We start from the raw sequence: 18,736 nt of genomic DNA on the forward strand, positions 1-18,736 counted from the left end.
AGAGTTCTCAAAGCCAGAGCTGGAATAACTGCAAAGGCATCAAGGGGATTTTTGCAGACTGTTGAGAACTCCCTTCAAGGCTCACAGCAAACTGCTCTCACAACTCTTTGCATCCACAGGATGTGTAAACTCATTGTGATGTGTAAAATTGCAATGCGTGCGCCTCTTTAAAAATCCCACAACCCTCTGAGAATAAATGGAAAGAAGCTGCATCAGCTACACCTTGCTGCTACTTTATCTTCATATAGCTATTTTTGCCCGCAGCAAACCCTGCTTTGACCTGACGGTTTAATTCCTCAGTTGGCTGGAGGAGTAACTGTGTGGCACAGACGAAGCTGCAAACATACTTCTAATGTCACGAGAACCTCCAAGGTTTATATTTTCTTCTGTTGATCCAGTTTGAAAGTGTGCCAGTAAAAGGTTGGAGCTCTTACATTCCTGCTGGAAATCCTGAGGCATCAGTAAGCAATGTTACCTTAAGGCAACGCACTCTGCCTGAATGGAGCCTCTGAAAGCCTCCTGAAACAGCTAGGAACAACCATAAGTGAGTGTACAGATGTTGAAATGAGCTGTCATGATGCTGCACAGAAGAGAGTGATGAATTTCTTTGTGGTAAAATTACCCATGGATTTCCAACAGGTACAACATCTGCCGGTGTCGCTTGATGGCAACGCCTGTGGCTCATTATGTTATTGATTTTATTTATATGATTACAGTAATTTCTCTTTATTCAGTACCACACAGTTTTTTCCCAGAGAAGCATAGAGATTTCCTGTCACGTCAGCTGGAATGTGATGAGGAGGGAAATCCTTCCATGTAGTCCACAAAGTCACTCCTGCACCACATCTACATATCCTCTCTGCATGATCATTTTTAATATTCTTGTCTCTATTGAAGTTTTTCTCACATTTTTTAACATTACTTTCTTTCCCCCCCATCTATTCATCCCCACAGCACACTTCTGGAAGTACATTATCTTTTTTTCAAACTTCACATCAAACCATGAGTGCAGATCATTGGAATGCAGTACGCATTGAGCACAACAGAGCGAGCCTTGGATGTTTCTGTCCCAATACTGATTGCATGGAGGCATAATTACTAGATTTATGGAGCTCTATGGAACCTTCTGCATAAAACGCTGGTGAAGAATGTTGACTCTGAGTCAGATATGTGGGCAGAATGCTTTATGAGCCTTTGACAGAAAGGCAAGGGCAACCATCTATCAACCACAGTGTTGAAACCATCGCTTCTGTCATCGGTGTCTGTCACTCAGAATCCACTGTGATGAGGCTGATGAAAGTTGACATCTTCTCAGTGTCGGTCCCTACAGATGTATCCTGTCATGAGTAGGTCATGTGCATCTCCAGCTTGCAAGTGGACATTAAATAGCAGCAGGGACTTGAAGAGATTTTTGATTTTTTCCTTTGCAGCTTCGTAGAGCCTTGAAAATGCAGGTCCTTCTCAAAATATTAGCATATTGTGATGAAGTTAATTATTTTCCATAATGTAATGATGAAAATGTAACATTCAAATATTTTAGATTCATTGCACACTAACTGAAATATTTCAGCTCATGAAAACCCAAAATTCCTATCTCACAAAATTAGCATATCATTAAAAGGGTCTCTAAACGAGCTATGAACCTAATCATCTGAATCAACGAGTTAACTCTAAACACCTGCAAAAGATTCCTGAGGCCTTTAAAACTCCCAGCCTGGTTCATCACTCAAAACCCCAATCATGGGTAAGACTGCCGACGTGACTGCTGTCCAGAAGGCCACTATTGACACCCTCAAGCAAGAGGGTAAGACACAGAAAGAAATTTCTGAACGAATAGGCTGTTCCCAGAGTGCTGTATCAAGGCACCTCAGTGGGAAGTCTGTGGGAAGGAAAAAGTGTGGCAGAAAACGCTGCACAAGGAGAAGAGGTGACCGGACCCTGAGGAAGATTGTGGAGAAGGGCCGATTCCAGACCTTGGGGGACCTGCGGAAGCAGTGGACTGAGTCTGGAGTAGAAACATCCAGAGCCACCGTGCACAGGCGTGTGCAGGAAATGGGCTACAGGTGCCGCATTCCCCAGGTCAAGCCACTTTTGAACCAGAAACAGCGGCAGAAGCGCCTGACCTGGGCTACAGAGAAGCAGCACTGGACTGTTGCTCAGTGGTCCAAAGTACTTTTTTCGGATGAAAGCAAATTCTGCATATCATTCGGAAATCAAGGTGCCAGAGGCTGGAGGAAGACTGGGGAGAAGGAAATGCCAAAATGCCAGAAGTCCAGTGTCAAGTACCCACAGTCAGTGATGGTCTGGGGTGCCGTGTCAGCTGCTGGTGTTGGTCCACTGTGTTTTATCAAGGGCAGGGTCAATGCAGCTAGCTATCAGGAGATTTTGGAGCACTTCATGCTTCCATCTGCTGAAAAGATTTATGGAGATGAAGATTTCATTTTTCAGCACGACCTGACACCTGCTCACAGTGCCAAAACCACTGGTAAATGGTTTACTGACCATGGTATCACTGTGCTCAATTGGCCTGCCAACTCTCCTGACCTGAACCCCATAGAGAATCTGTGGTATATTGTGAAGAGAACGTTGAGAGACTCAAGACCCAACACTCTGGATGAGCTAAAGGCCGCTATCGAAGCATCCTGGGCCTCCATAAGACCTCAGCAGTGCCACAGGCTGATTGCCTCCATGCCACGCCGCATTGAAGCAGTCATTTCTGCAAAAGGATTCCCGACCAAGTATTGAGTGCATAACTGTACATGATTATTTGAAGGTTGACGTTTTTTGTATTAAAAACACTTTTCTTTTATTGGTCGGATGAAATATGCTAATTTTGTGAGATAGGAATTTTGGGTTTTCATGAGCTGTATGCCACAATCATCCGTATTAAGACAATAAAAGACCTGAAATATTTCAGTTAGTGTGCAATGATTCTAAAATATATGAATGTTAAATTTTCATCATGACATTATGGAAAATAATGAACTTTATCACAATATGCTAATATTTTGAGAAGGACCTGTACTGGTTGGATGTGCGCCACTGATGAATTTTCTAGGACATGCAGAGGAATCTCCAGCAGTTAGTTTCAATCATTTTTCATCATAAACATTATCAGCAGGAAATTGTGTGGAACTTAAATTCCTTTCAAGTACCAACTGTATCTCTAAGATTATTGCTTTTCTCCTTATGCCTTCACTTTATGTTAACATAACTAAATGCTGGAGACCAGCCCTCTGCGCATGGAAGTGTTCACAGCTACTTTTGATCAGTTAGTCAGGCTTATTTAATTTGCAGTACATAATTGCTACATATAAATAATGTAAAAGCAGTAAGGCTCTACTTATTTCACCTCATGTGTTTTTTATACATTTTGGCTTAGCTTTGAATAAAGAATAATGGCAATGTTTGTGACCGAAAGACAGTCCCTTTGGCCTTTATAATAAAAGAAAATTACAAAATAATCAATATTTTTATGACATTGTAACAAATTAATTTTAAACCACTTGTTGCAGTTAGTTAATACTCAGACATACTGTATGTAGCAAGTTGCCTATATATTTCAAAACGCAAAGTGGTGGCTTGGCACGCTTTTTTTCATTTAATTTCTGCTGTTGGACCATTTGTCTGTTACAATATACCCCAGTATGGTCTGCTACCACAACTCCCAGCAGGAATTGCAGCTGATAGGAAGGGGCGTCACAGCTCTGATGTCACAGTGGACTATACAAGGACACCTTTGCTTTTCCCCGCTGGAAACCGAGATCGATTACCACGCAACGGAGGCACGCATCCTTCTGGAGAAGAAACTCACACGTGGGTTTTCATTAATTCTCCCACTGGCCAAAACTCATGAGAAACTCAATGAGTTAAGCTTGCAGGGATAGGAAGACTTGCAAGTTTTGCGTTACCGATCGAAGACGTGGATTTAACACGTAACCAAGCAAAACCTACAGAGGTTTTCCAACGAGACAAAATTTTCCTCTTTGTTTTTGTTCCAGTCGACTGCTGACGGTCCGTCATATTTTTCCCCTTTTTCCAAAGGAGGAAGGCCGGCCGCCTTTGAGTTTGTTATGGACGCATGTAGAGTGCATCCGTTCACCTCTTCTGCGCCGCACAAAGACACGGTGGTTGGAACCAAAGATCTCAAACTTGGACTCATCAGACCAAAGCACAGATTTCCACTGGTCTAATGTCCATTCCTTGTGTTCTTTAGCCCAAACAAGTCTCTTCTGCTTGTTTCCTGTCCTCAGCAGTGGTTTCCTAGCAGCTATTTTACCATGAAGGCCTGATTCACACAGTCTCCTCTTAACAGTTGTTCTAGAGATGTGTCTGCTGCTAGAACTCTGTGTGGTATTGACCTGTTCTCTAATCTGAGCTGCTGTTAACCTGCGATTTCTGAGGCTGGTGACTCGGATGAACTTATCGTCCGCAGCAGAGGTGACTCTTAGTCTTCCTTTCCTGAGGCGGTCCTCATGTGAGCCAGTTTCTTTGTAGCGCTTGATGGTTTTTCAACTGCACTTGGGGACACTTTCAAAGTTTTCCCAATTGTTCGGACTGACTGACCTTCATTTCTTAAAGTAATGATGGCCATTTGTTTTCTTTACTTAGCTACTTTTTTCTTGCCGTAATACAAATTCTAACAGTCTATTCAGTAGGACTATCGGCTGTGTACTGTATCCACCTCCTGCACAACACAACTGATGGTCCCACCCCCATTTATAAGGCTTGAAATCCCACTTATTAAACCTGACAGGGCGCACCTGTGAAGTGAAAACCATTTCAGGTGACTACCTCTTGAAGCTCATCAACAGAATGCCAAGAGTGAGAGGAGCAGTAATCAAAGCAAAAAGTGGCTACTTTGAAGAATATAAGACAAATGTTCAGTTGTTTCACACTTTTTTGTTCAGTATATAATTCCACGTGTGTTAATTCATAGTTTTGATGCCTTCAGTGTGAAGCTACAATATTCATAGTCATAAAAATAAAGAAAACTCTTAGTGATCATCTTTTCATCACACCATTCAGTGGATGGGCTAAATTAGGTACCAAGTGAACATTTAGTCCTCAAAGTTTATGTGACATAAACACTAAAAATGGTTGAGTTTACGAATTTAAGCAATTTCCCCACAAGGGCCAAATTATGATGGGATAACTGGGTCAGGGCATCTTCAAAACTGCATCTTTTGTGCAGTAGTCTTATCTATCAAACATTGTCCTTGGAAAAAAAGTAGTGAACCAGCATCAAAGTCAGCTCAACTAGAGCTCTCACTAATGGCCTAGCTGGGGAACAAATGGCAAGCAGATGCACAGTGGAAGATGGCAAACCGGCGTAGGCAGTGTGATGGTTTGGGCAAAGTTCTGGTAAAAAACCTTGGGGCATCCCATCCATGTAGATGTTACTTCAACACATACTAAATAATTGTTACAGATCACCCTTTGATGGAAACAGGTTTCCCTGATTTCTCTTAAGAGTTGAACAATGCACCCTGCCACAAGCATAAAGGGTTCAGGAATTTTTTGAGGATAACAACAATGAGGTGTTGATTTGACCTGCAGCCTCCATAGCTCTCAATCAAATGAAGAATCTATGGAATGTGATGGACAAACCTGTCTGATTGACAGAGACCTCACTTCATAATTTAAAGGAGCTAAAGGACCTGCTGCTAACATTGTGGTGCCAGATACCACAGCACAGCTTCAGAGTGGAGTCCATGCCTCAAAAGGTCAGGGCTGTTTTGGTGGCAAAAGGGGAACAAACACACTACGACACAGGGGATCATAATGTTATAGCTGATCAGCGTATTTTTCTTTGTACAAAAAGGCAAAAATTGTTTACATTGGGTGCTATTTATGACTTTTTTTTTTTATTAAGCTCAAGTTTTATGACATGTTTTGCACTAAACATCTGAAATCTAAAAATTGTTATAAGCATTACAACAGTTTGGAATCAGCTGACTTTACCAAATAGTGTGACGGATTATTAAAATAATCGGTTTGCTTTGACAATCAGCTTTACAAAACATAATGTTCTAAAGTGCTTATTTTCAAGTTCATTTGCTTAACCTGTTGAAGTTAAGGGAGGCGTGACAGGGGGTCTGACGTTGGCACCGTGCATTAAACAGCAGATTATCCAGGGGAATTAGCGGATCTCACTGAGATAGACAGGATCTTATCAAGAAGTAATGAAAGCATTAGGCATTTAACAGGATACTGAGCAGAATCAATGTTGAATTTCTACAACTAGTGATTCATAAATAATGCGAACAAATGGAGAGAATATAGAATTAGGCTTTGATTTATTCTAATTCTAATTCATGTTAATGTATTTTAATAAAATCCTGGGGACTATACCTAGAAACTTGTCAGTCATATTAAGATAATTTGGGAAAGTTAGTGTAAAGTTATGGCAGTTATGGCATGCAACATCTGTAGTAGTACTACAACAGGGAACATATTGTCCTACCTGTAGACTGTGCAACCATAAGGATGAGTTGCTGCCGGGAACAAACTGTTGTGTTCATGGAGATGGTCCTCAACACTTTGCTGCTCCTGAGGTTTGTTTGCTCGAAAGTCTTCTGAAAAGCAGCTGGTTGGGTTTGAAGTGCACAACCTGGCTCCCGCCCCCTGCCTCTCCAGGATGAAAGTAGGGCAGCGATCCTCTCCCGGCCCCTCTCTCAGCCTCTACATTGGGATCTCACCACAGGCTGCCTTGAGATACACATTTTTGGATAGACTGATGGGACCCCTGCTTTAGATAGCAAATTCTTTCTATATACATCACCCTTCATACGTCTCTGAGTAAGCACAGCGCAATGCTGGCCATGTAAGACAACACATGCTATCTGCACTTGTTTTGTTGCAGTGTTCCTGTGTTTAGATTATTAACCTGACGCAATTTGCCTGCATCACACCAGTCACATGTCCTCGAAGGAAGCAAATCCAACACATACACAACACAAACACACAAATAAACTTGACCCACAAACGTTATAAGAGGATATAATTGAGAGGAGGCCAGGGACAACTCTGCATGCCATACCTGTGATGCCGACTTTATTCTTAGATGAACATTTACAAGACAAAGACATTTGTTTGATCTTATTCCAGGTCCAGCTTGACACTGCTGCTTATCTGTAATGGCAGCTGATCAAAGCCACAGGGATGTGTATATTTACTTGTCAGATATATCTTTAGGATACAAGTGTTATAATAGAACAAACCCTGATACAACCCTGCGTTCTCCCCTGAGTGATTTATTAAGTGACGACAACAATACAAGAATAAAGTAAGAAACTAAACATAAAGAACTGAACTGATAAGGCAACACCTACTAACGAAATAGACCACAGTGAACTGAATAAGGCAAGCCCTAAAGAACATAATAAACAAGAAAATGGTCAAAAGATAAACAAAAGCCAAACATCTGTGGATCTGACAGTTTTCTTTGTAATCGGAGCAAAATGAAATTATCTTTTATACATTGAGATTTTATTAGAAGTTATTATTTAATGTACAAAAACACACAATAGATTCCACAGTCACAATTTACTGAACAAACAGGAAGACAAAAGGGAGATGCTGTGTAAAAAAGTCAAGTACACCCCATGAACAGCTTTCAGAACCACATTTGGCCGCAGAAGTTGTTTTCTGTGTGGTGCAATTGCAATACCTCAATTTATTTATTTCAACCAGTTATATATTTGCTGGTCTTCTCGCGATCCTTATTCAAGTATACCACCGAGTTTTGGCTTCACACATGGATCTGACTCTAGAATACTTTGGTAATCATAGGAGTTCATGGATAACTTAATGACTTGCAAAGTGCCCAGGTCGTGTGGTGGTAAAAGAAGCCTAAAACATCACCCCTCCACCACCATGCCGTAACAATGAAATTAAGTTGATGTGATGTGTTTGATTTTCGCCAACGATGGCTAACATCTCCACTTTTGACCACCAGTGTAAATGACATCTTTCAGATGTCTTCTGGTTCATTCAGGTACAACATGGCCAACCTAAATTGTGCTGCATTATTTCTTTTGGAGAGAAAATGTCTTTCCCCTGGCAAGAGCTTTTAAGCAAACCAAACTCCAGTCTTTTCTAATTGAATTGCCATGAACATTAACACCTAACCTGCTAACTAAGGGCTGTACAGTCTCAGATGGAGCTCTTGGGTCTCTTCTAATTTCTCTGTGCATTGCATGGTCTGATCTTGGGGTTAATTTGCTGGATTGACCACCCTTGGGAAGCTTATCAACTGTTAGTGAATTTTTTAATAATCTGTATCACTGTAAAAAGATATACTTCAAATAGTTTTGAAATAGCTTTCTAAACCATTTCCAGATTCTTAAGCAGCGACAGTGGCTTCTTTAAACTCACTGCTGTTGTCTTTCAAGACACATCTGTGTGCTCCAGAGTGGCAAATTGCAACCTAGTGCTTTTATGGAGGTGGTCACTCTAAGTATGATCAATTAACCAACTGCAATTTAATAGTGGTATCTAGCTGCTACGTTTCCTCTAGAATCCTATCAAAACAGAAAGGGTCTATTTTTTCACACTTAGCCTTTTAATTTTGGCTTTGTTTTGGTTATTTGATTACTGATCTGATGCACACTTGAGGTGAGATATGAATACTTTTAGAATCCGGTAAAGAAAATAACGGCCTATTTTGTATTACTACATAAAACACTATATCTTATTCTTAAGAGAGTGTTTCTATTTCCACCACTGTAGAAATGGTTTCCCGCTATTTATTTGTTGTAGCTGGCTGCCCCCTTGTGGACAAACAAGGAGTATATAGCATATATTAGAAAACAATATGTTTCATATGTACATTTCCAGCCTGAAGACACAAACAATGTTACATTAGTATATTTTTACACTTTAAGATCCAAAAAAGGAACCTAAGGCTTTCCAGAAACAGATACACACACATAACCAAGCCATCAAACTATCAGGCACAGCATCTATCAGGATTGAGCATTTGAGCACATGTGCTGAAAAAGTAGATAAGATGCTGGAAAAATGTGTGGGAGGAGCGAGCACCTCTGTATCCACTGTGTCCTCCCACTCATTGTGCTATGTGAGACACTGAATCGGAGCTTCTGGAGTATTTCAGTGCCAGGATATGAGAGGTCTTTTCTTCACTGTTTCCTCTAAGACTAGAGTGATTCAACCAGAGTGTGACTTCTGCATGTATAATCTGTTCATGTTCAGTTTTGTCTGATTATTTTGTTCTTTAATACAGTCATGGTAAGAAAGTACATTTTGGGGTTTGACATATTTTTTTGCAAGTCTATGATGTTTAGGATATGTATTCAATACAGAAAGATATGGTAGAATCTGTTTTTTTTTGTAGTCAAATTAAGTAAGTATGAAGAATATGATGTAAATATTGAGCCTCAAAATACTACTGTAGTTACTGTTAAATTATGTAAAAACATCACAAGCCTTATAAAGATCACTTCCATGCCTGGACCTTTGGGGTGTACATTGTAATTTACATATCAGAGTCACCGAGTACGGCCACTTTCATTGTTTACCAACTATATCTGTCTGATCCAGTCCCTATGTTAGGTACAGCCTTCCTCCCAGTGTTCATCCTGGACAGTTCAGAAACTGGCATCTGCCGACCCCAAAGTCAAATAGGGCATTCTGCACATGCCCCAATTTGACCACATCTAAATTTGCAGGTGTTCGATCAGTCATGGGTGTTCTTGTTCAGGCTCTGACATTATCCAATTTTACTGACTTGAAAAGGATTACATGCTGGTTGAAGTCCAACAAGTCCATGAGTCCTTGTACACTCTTCCAGTTCAAATCCTGAGTCTGCAGAAATCCCTGAAGCCTTGATTTCACTTGGTTCTGCTGGTCCCAATTCCAGTCATAGAGTCTGCAGATGCCCATCAAGCACAAGAGACAAGGACCTTTTTAAGAGCAATAATAATGATAATCCTTATTAGAGAAATGTTAAGTAATAAATATCTATGAACTTTTTTTTTTTTTTAACTCCAGCAGTCGATACTTTCTAAATCAATCATCAAATCAAGTGAAACATTTGGCAAATCATGGTTTTGACAAAAAGATAATGCGATACAACTATACCAATCAGTTCTATAAACCAATCAATCATTTTAAAATGGCATACCTGGTGTCTCTTTTTTCAGTTTTTTCAGTTCTGGCAGCAATTATAAACACTGGTCCAACAGGTAATTTTCAACCACATGCGCTTTATTTCCTCTTTGCATTCTTCAAGTGCAACAGATTGTTTTGGTGCATCTGTTAACACTGCTCTTATTCCCTTTGTCACTTTTCTCACCTTGTTTGTGTACACTTGCTCTCTCAGGTGCCCACAAAATGTCTATCAACTTGAGGACATAGTTATCATTAAGGCTTGTCCTTTTCTCCTGCGGTCATTAAGCGAGAGGAGAGATACACCCTGGACAGGTCACCAGTGCATCGCAAATTGCTATATCTAAATATGAATTCTAAAACTAAACGTTGAATCTAGACCCAGATGTTACATCTAAATATTACATAGTTTATCTAAATGTTAAATATAAATGTCCATCCAGGACATGGTGAGGTCATATATGGCTCAGCCTTTCTAAGCAGTGGAATGTTGTGCAACAATAGGTTTGGTCGGGCCTTTTGCAACTCTTAATAATTCTAATTAATAATTAACAATTACTAACAAAATTATTAATAAAGTTAGAATATCTAATTTTCAGTCACACTAACAAATCAGACCACCAATGTTGGGCAGCAGTGATTGATTTAACTATTAGCAGTTATCAATAATTATAATTAATAATTAACTATTTTTCATCCGTTAGTGTTAGGTGTCTGAGTTCGAGTTTCTTTCATGTCTCTGTTTTTTGTTCCCCCTGTTTATTTTATCTTAGTGTTTTTATTTTATTTATTTCTTGTTCACTTAGGGTCTTTGTTCATTCTTGTATATTTTGTATTATTCTGTTAAATTTCCTTCCTGTGCCTCCCTCTGTCTGCACCTGGGTCCTCGACGAAACAAATCATAAAACAATTATTAACAAAGTTATTAATAAAGTAAGCATGTTATGCTTTTAGTCAGACTAACAAATCTGGAATCATTGGCCAAACAACTTTCAGTCTGTCAAATATTGTCCTGTTAATCCCAGCGCTATGGGATATCATATTACAGAACAACATATGAAAGAGGAGATTTGAGTACTGGTGCTCTATATGTGTACAGAGAAAAAACACACAAATATAAAAATTTATTAACAAAAATAATTCAACTTCAACTAAAAATACTTCAATTAACAAACTTTTCTTCAAGGCTAGTAACATTCAAATATGTAACATGTAATAAGTAACACTCAGACACTTCCATTAATCCATGAAAAAAAGAAACAAAGAACAAGGGGCCATGAAGGGGGGGCAAGGAAACAAAACAAAATCCAAGCGGACAACCCGGAGATTGTCCCGCAGAGTTCTTGAGTTCTTGAGGCTGGCGGATCCAATGCAGGAATCTTGAAGGCCAGTGGTGCCCAGTTAGGAACCTTGGAGAAGAACCTTGGAGAAGGTTCCTAAATGTGTGCATGGAGAATCCACTGACAATCTTGCCAGGAGGTCGACCGAGGGGCTCTAGAGACCCACAGAGGGACAGGAACACAAGGAGGGTCCAGCTGGACACCCTCGTCGGAGAGCTAAGCTCCTTTGGTGTAGCAGATAACAAATTCCGGAGCATGCTAATAAGGGCTATGCGGACATAGTATAGAGAGAAGAGATGAGGGGGAAATGGAAACAACTCACGTTGCCACTCACTGAATTAAAGTTTGTCTTAATTTTAGAGAACAACTCAAACAAAAAAACTACCCTCAAAGCTTAGAAACTTGTTTGCACTCAAGCAGTATAGCGCCACAAATAGAATTAAGCCCAGACACAGCCTCTAGTGTGAACCATTCTGGTGAACAAGAGGACGGGAGGAGCAAAGGACTAAGAGTTACATGGCGGGAGACATAACAGTTAATCTCGGCCTTGCTTCCTAAGGCAATCTGATTGGATCTGCAGAAGCCGGCAACATGTGGTGTTGGGATGCTCGAACTATACGCTTCAGGCGTGCAGAGCTGTTGTAATATTCCGTCGTTTTTTGAGCATTCTTCAACTTTCCTAGTCTTTTGTTGCCGCTGTCCCAGGTTTTTGGAATGTGATCCAATCATCAAATTGAAAATGAGTGAATATTTGCAAAAAAAACAAAGTTTATCAGTTTGAACATTAAATATTGTGTCTTTGAAGTGTATTCAATTGCATATAGGTTAAACAGGATTTGCAAATCATTGTATTCTGTTTTTATTTACATTTTACACAATACCCCAATTTCATGGAACTTGAGCTTGTACCACACAATAAATATTTACAGCAGGGGAAGGCCACACTTAGCTTTCATAGCAATGGTTGCAACAAATCTAAATAATAAAGGTAAAATGGTCCTGTTAACCAATAACATAACAAGAACCATTTTGTTAGGAGTATACACAAATGTGCCCATTCCTATTGTAAAAGTCTGTGTTACTGCACCTCTTAGTGATCACATTTGTTTGTTCAACATGCCCATTGTTTTTCACGTATCACTTAAGAAATGACAAATAGCTGTAAAAAATAATCATCCATCTAATCCTCTAAACTGAAACGAATTTCCTCATGTTTTCTCACTGCTTAGAAACAACATTTAAAAGTACTTCCTTCAGACTGAACTTTTTAAAAAATCATAAAGCATAAATCTCTTGTATATCTGATCAGATAGAATCAACGAGTCACACCATACTTTTTTGACAAACTTACCTATTTCCTCTAAGATACAAACTGCTTCAACACAACTGATGTTTCAAATAGTTAGAGTTGTGAAAGAGTTCAACAGACTATGAAGAACAGGCTAAAACATATTTAGTGAGGGATTCTCTTGCAGCTTCTCAAAATCTGGTGTTAAGGTCCACAACAATACATTCAAAACGGGTTTTTAATGTTGATTCAGGAAATTATCATAGTGGAGAGGTTCACACACATGTCGTGTTTTACCATGTAGTAAGTTTTCCTTTAAAGAGCAGCTTTCTTTATTTTCAGAGGCAAATATTGTATTGCTTATACAAGAAATAGTGCCCTCATAATTTAAAAAGTTGTTTAGCCACACAAGGTGCAGAGTACTGACTACTGACAGTTATATGGGTTGTTCTCATATCATCTTGATTTTAGTTCACCAAAATTTATTTGTTTGTTCTCGGCAAACAAAACAGGAAAACTACATTATTTAAATCTACCGAATTTGATACATTGTCTCAAAATATCCTTTAAACGATTTGAATGGTGTAATATTTCTAAACTTCCTTTTAATTCTTCCTTCTACATCCAACATTCCCAAGTATGGAAGCCGAGTGGAGATTCCCCACATAAATGGGTGTTTTTTTGAGCCTAATGAGAAGATTTTTCCATTATTCCCAGAAGCACACACAAAAAAAAAAACAATTCGAATTAAATTGAGACAGAGTGTAAAACAAATAAAAACAGAATACAATGATTTGCAAATCCTATTCAACCTAAATGTAATTGACTACACCACAAATACAAGATATTTAGTGTTCAAACTGAGAAACTTTGTATTTCTGCAAACATTCACTCATTTTGAATTTGATGCATGCAACACGTTCCTAAAAAGGTGGGATAAGGGCATGTTAACCACTGTGTTAGATCACCTTTCCTTTTAACAACACTCAATAAGAGTTTTGGAACTGAGGACACTAATTGTTGAAGCAATTAAGTGGAATTCTTTCCCATTCTTGCTTGATGTACAAATTCAGTTGCTCAACAGTCTACAGTCTCCATTGTCGTACTTTGGGCTTCATAACGCGCCACACATTTTTAATAGGAGACAGATGTGGACTGTAGACAGGCAGTGATTTCCAAAAATAATTTGAAATGTGGACTAGTGAGACCACAGCACACTTTTCCATTTTGTTTCAGTCCATCTCAAATGAGCTCGGGTCCAGAGAAGCCAGCAACATTTTTGTGTGTTGTTGATAATTGTCTTCTGCTTTGCATGGTAGAGTTTTGACTTGCACTTGTGGATGTAGTGATGAACTGTGTTAACTGACAATGGTTTTCTGAAGTGTTCCTCAGCCCATGTGGTAATATCTGTTAGAGAATGATGTTGGTTTTTATTGCATTACCTCCTGAGAGGGCTAAGGTCATGGGAATTCAATGTTGGTTTTCAGCCATTCAGAGATTTCTCCAAATTCTCTGAATCTTTTGATGATGTGGACTGTAGATGATGAAATCCCTAAATTCCTTGCAATTGTAAGTTGAAGAAATGTTTTTAAACTGTTGGACTATTTGCTCATGCAGTTGTTCACAAAGTGATTAACCTCACCCTATCCTTGCTTGTGAACGACTGAGCTTTTCAGGGATGCTCCTTTTATACCCAATCATAACACACCTGTTTGTAATGAACCTGTTCACCTGTGGAATGTTCCAAACAGGTGTTTTTGACCATTCCTCAACTTCAGCGTGGAGGCCAGCATTCCCCCATCGATACTAATAACGCTGAGGTGGAGCAGGTCAGCAGCTACAAGTTCCTCGGCATTCACATCCTGGACAGTACATGCAGACACTGTGGTCAAGAAAGCCAGACGGAGACTCTACTTCCTGAGAAGGCTGAGGAAGTTTGGTTTGAACACCACCATCCTCACAAACGTCTACAGGTGCATTATTGAGAAGCTGCTGACGGGCTTACCACAGTGTGGTACGGGAACTGCAAACGTCAGAGACAGAGGGTGGTGCAAACGGCATAGTCTCCCCTCAATCCAGGACATTTACCGCAGCCGGTGTCTGCATAAAGAACGCAGCATTATCAAGAACTCACCCAGTAAAAGGACTTTCTCTCTGCTACCTTCGGGCAGGTGGCACAGGTGCCTGCCAGCACACACAAAAAGAGTTAAAGATAGTTATTATCTGCAAGCTGTCAGACTACTGAACTCTGGACTGCACCAAACCACTGCACCAACCACATTTGTGACACTTTATTAGCTTATTGCTGTGTACTTTTTTATTATATGCAATTAGTACTGTTTTTATAGTGAGTTGAACGGTTCTTCTTATCCCACACATTTCATTGCATTATTGCCTGTGTGTTAACCTGCATATGGCAAATAAACCAATACAATACAATACAGAAGACAACCATTATGAGTACGATTAAAATACAGCAGTGGAAGCTCATCCTTTGCAGCAAGACTCATTTCAGATTTAAAACCATTATTTTTGTCACAATTTTAAAGAGGGTCAAGACTCTTAACTATCTGATAGAAGTGATGGTACAACTGTACACAAAATGTATTTATAGTTTCAGCTGCCTTCACAACTCTTAATGAGCATCATTACTTTGGTGAACAGTGGACACTGTTCTCTATTTAAGTGTCATTCAATATGTCATTGCATAAGTAAGCCCTGAAACTATAGGCTTCCTTACTGTCATCCATGTTTTATTCCTGATGGGCTCTCAAAATATTCTTCACTAATTGTGAATTGAGTGTTTGGAGTTAAAAAGGTATTGTAGTGGAATCATTAATAATTTAGGTTATCTCAGTTTCTCAGCTTGCATTTGTGTTTCTTATCAGGAAATATATGATTTTGTTTTTCCTGCATTTCACAGCAAGTTTAGGTATCACCACTGGGGCTATAGTTTCACCGTGTGACAACATGCTTGAATGACAAAAAAAAACAAACACAGAAAACAGTTCCTGTGTTTTGTTTGTGGAGGATTTCTAATCATGAGATTGATGAAAGGGAGATATCTAGTAAGACCTGTAGAACTAGAATGTGGAGTAGCCACCCTGTATATAAAATTCATCCATGCAGCATCAAACCAAACCATTCAAAGGTCTCTGTGATCATGGCTTAGTTTATGATTTGCCTTTTTATCATCTTTGGGATGCTGTATTCCTATGGTAAGTTAAAAAGAATATTAAATATATATACCTTATTGTAGTGTAAACATAGGCACCATTTTGAAAAGCCTTTTGAATCATTTCAATGCCAGAGTAGAACTTAAGCTCATAAAAAAAGCAAATTAATAAATGGCTGAATTAATAAAATATCCAAGTCATGTCTTTTTACACAGTGTAGGTAAACATCTGGTTTCAGCTGTATATAACCATACTGATTAATTTGTATAGAAGATGAACAAGAGACACATTAATCAAGACATGTTTTATTTAGGTTCCCTATAAATACAACAATCTTGTTATTGTGATATATAATAAATAAGAGAAGGGATGCAGATGTTACAGCCTCAAAAAGGAGAAATGTTAAGATGCAAATTTGTGGTTCTAATAACTTTTTTTTCTTTCTGCCTGTGTGCGGTTTAAATCTTGGATCACCTACCAGGAGACACCGTTGAAACTGACGATGTCAACATCGATGCATCTTCTGCTGGCAACTCACCAGAAAGTCAACAAAACTGTGTGCAGCTTGTTTTCTTCTTAAGAGAGCTGGAGGCTAAGCTGTTAAACACTCAGAAACAGCTGGAGGACCTGAGGTCATTGGTCCACAGTAAGAGTAGCAGATTTGTATCATTTCTCTTTGGCAAAATTTATTTTTATGGAGTTAACGCATACCATAATAATTTTCATGTAACATTTTAAGGTGGCATGGTAGCGTTTGGAGCAGCTATCGACACAGGTGGAAGTATGGGACCATTTAATGCAGAGGTCACACTGTTCTACAAGAAGGTCTTTGTTAACACCGGCTCGTTCAACCCAGGAACAGGTAACAATGAGACATAAAACGTAATTAAATATTACTCAGATCAAATCTAATCAAAATGATTATTTGCTTTTTAATGCAATTTAAAAGGTGTACATTTAATTACACTGAATGATTTATTTCTCTAAGATTGTAGGCCATCCAGTCAAAAAACGTTATGAAACTTCCTACCATAATAATGTGGTGAGATTCACTAATAACCCTGACCACGCTCTGAATCATGAACGTAGACTGTTACAATCAGGTTATAGAAACAAGGTTCCACAGTTCAATAAGGTTAAACTGAGGAATGCTTTTGTACATCAGTCAATCCTGAAACCAAACATGAAACATTAACCAGCATGGAATGCCATCATCTGCTCATCTTACAATATGCACTTTTTGAATGTCTTTGTCTGAGTATATATGTCTATAAACAATAGTGCCAGAATTGTTCTGGCAATAAAGGAATATTGTGTCGTATATTTCAGTAGTTTATTAAATGTATAGCATTATGTCTTGTGTCCATGTATTGTGTAAGGGAGCTGATATTACTTTAACATTGGGCTTTTACTTGTCTATATATGTCTGTGTGTGGTGGTTCTTGGAAAAAAAAACCCTCAAACTGCAGTCCATTCTTTGTGAATTTCACCCTACTCTTGGATGGGCTTTGCTTCCCAGTCCTGTCAAGACTGTCTTTATCCCTGTTGCTTGTGCATCTCTTTCTGCCAGACTTTTTCCATCCACTCAACCTTCCATCAATAGGCATGGAAACAGCCAGATTGTTTTGCAATCTTCTATTGGGATTTATCCTTCTAATGGAGCGTGTCAATGAGTTTCTGCTGGTCAGCAGTCAAGTTTTCAGTCTTCACCATGACTTTGTTATCCATAAAAGCTGCTAAAATTTTCTGAATTATATTTTCATTTTATTGGTGTTATATACAGATTTTCAGAAAGACAGAATTTTCAGTTTTTATTATCTGTGAGTCAGAATAATCAAAGTTTACATAAATAAACGGTATGTGTACGGTATATATACAGTATAGGTTTCCTTTTTAGCAATTGAACAAATTAAAGAAATTAACTTCTTGATGATTTTACATATTATATATAGTTATATTATATATATATGCACTATATATTTTTCACTGTTCTACTTCAAAGAGTTCAAAATATTGTGTGTCACATGAAGTAGTAAAATCCTAATGGGACACCACCAAACCCCAACCAACTCTTACCTACATAATTCAGAGTAATGAAAAAATGAAGACAAAAAAAAGACCCTGATTAAAGAAAATTCACACATTACTAGATAACAAGGTCAATATGATGCTGATCATCCCCAGGTATCTTTTTTGCTCCTGTCAGAGGAGTCTATTACTTCAGCTTCTCTGGTCATAATCATTCATCAAAACCAATGGGCCTGCGACTGATGAAGAATGGAGAGCAGATGGTCACTGTGTACAACCATCCTGCTAGAGAACGCTTTGAGACAGCAACCAATGGCATGACTCTGCAGCTTGAAGTTGGAGACCAGGTGTACATGGGACTGTGTCAAAACACCTGGATTATAGATAATGTGAATGACCACAGCACCTTCATTGGCCTGTTGTTGTTTCCCCTTTAGGGATCTGCAGAAGTAAATTTTTGCCATAAAAATCTTGTTGATTGAATTTTCTTTCTAAATGGTTTACATTTAAATCTGTGTGTAATATGCAAACAATCTATGATTCAACATTTATGTTAAAGAAATAAATAAATCATATTTGACTTATTTTTTTATGGATTATAAAATACTATAACTTCCTTTGCTTTCTACAATTATAAACAACAATAAACAAATAAACTTGCATTAAAGCTTGTTTTGTTCAGTTTTACACAACAAACAGTGAGAAATGTCACAATTTAAAGAGCTTTGGAAGAACTTTGTTGGCCCAAAGGACCAACAAGAATGCTTTTTTCA

At 38.7% G+C, this 18,736-nt stretch overlaps 2 protein-coding genes across 2 annotated transcripts in view; one reads left to right on the forward strand and one right to left on the reverse strand.

Annotated features, from left to right (window-relative positions):
* Positions 1-6,638, reverse strand: part of kcnab1b (potassium voltage-gated channel subfamily A regulatory beta subunit 1b) — a 53,009-nt gene extending 46,371 nt beyond the window's left edge. Inside the window, exon 1 of the mRNA XM_047369374.1 lies at positions 6,467-6,638. The gene's annotated coding sequence lies outside the window, so the exon portion shown is untranslated. The remainder of the gene's footprint in view (positions 1-6,466) is intronic.
* Positions 1,180-18,487, forward strand: LOC124869821. The gene is made up of 5 exons (XM_047367967.1): positions 1,180-1,332; positions 14,511-14,628; positions 16,417-16,581; positions 16,675-16,797; positions 18,120-18,487. Exons 1-5 carry the CDS (start codon positions 1,180-1,182, stop codon positions 18,398-18,400), a joined length of 840 nt encoding a protein of 279 aa, XP_047223923.1. The 3' UTR covers positions 18,401-18,487.
* The last annotated feature ends 249 nt before the right edge of the window (positions 18,488-18,736 follow it).

The sequence above is a fragment of the Girardinichthys multiradiatus genome, chromosome 6, assembly GCF_021462225.1.
Source record: "Girardinichthys multiradiatus isolate DD_20200921_A chromosome 6, DD_fGirMul_XY1, whole genome shotgun sequence".
Classification (NCBI taxonomy): domain Eukaryota; kingdom Metazoa; phylum Chordata; class Actinopteri; order Cyprinodontiformes; family Goodeidae; genus Girardinichthys; species Girardinichthys multiradiatus.

Coding starts and splice junctions, on each gene's coding strand:
- LOC124869821 (XM_047367967.1), top strand. CDS start 1,180: ATGCTTTATGAGCCTTTGACAGAAAGGCAAGGGCAACCATCTATCAAC. Junction 14,629..16,416: donor CGGCATTCACATCCTGGACA/GTACATGCAGAC, acceptor ATCACCTACCAG/GAGACACCGTTGAAACTGAC. Junction 16,582..16,674: donor CCTGAGGTCATTGGTCCACA/GTAAGAGTAGCA, acceptor TAACATTTTAAG/GTGGCATGGTAGCGTTTGGA.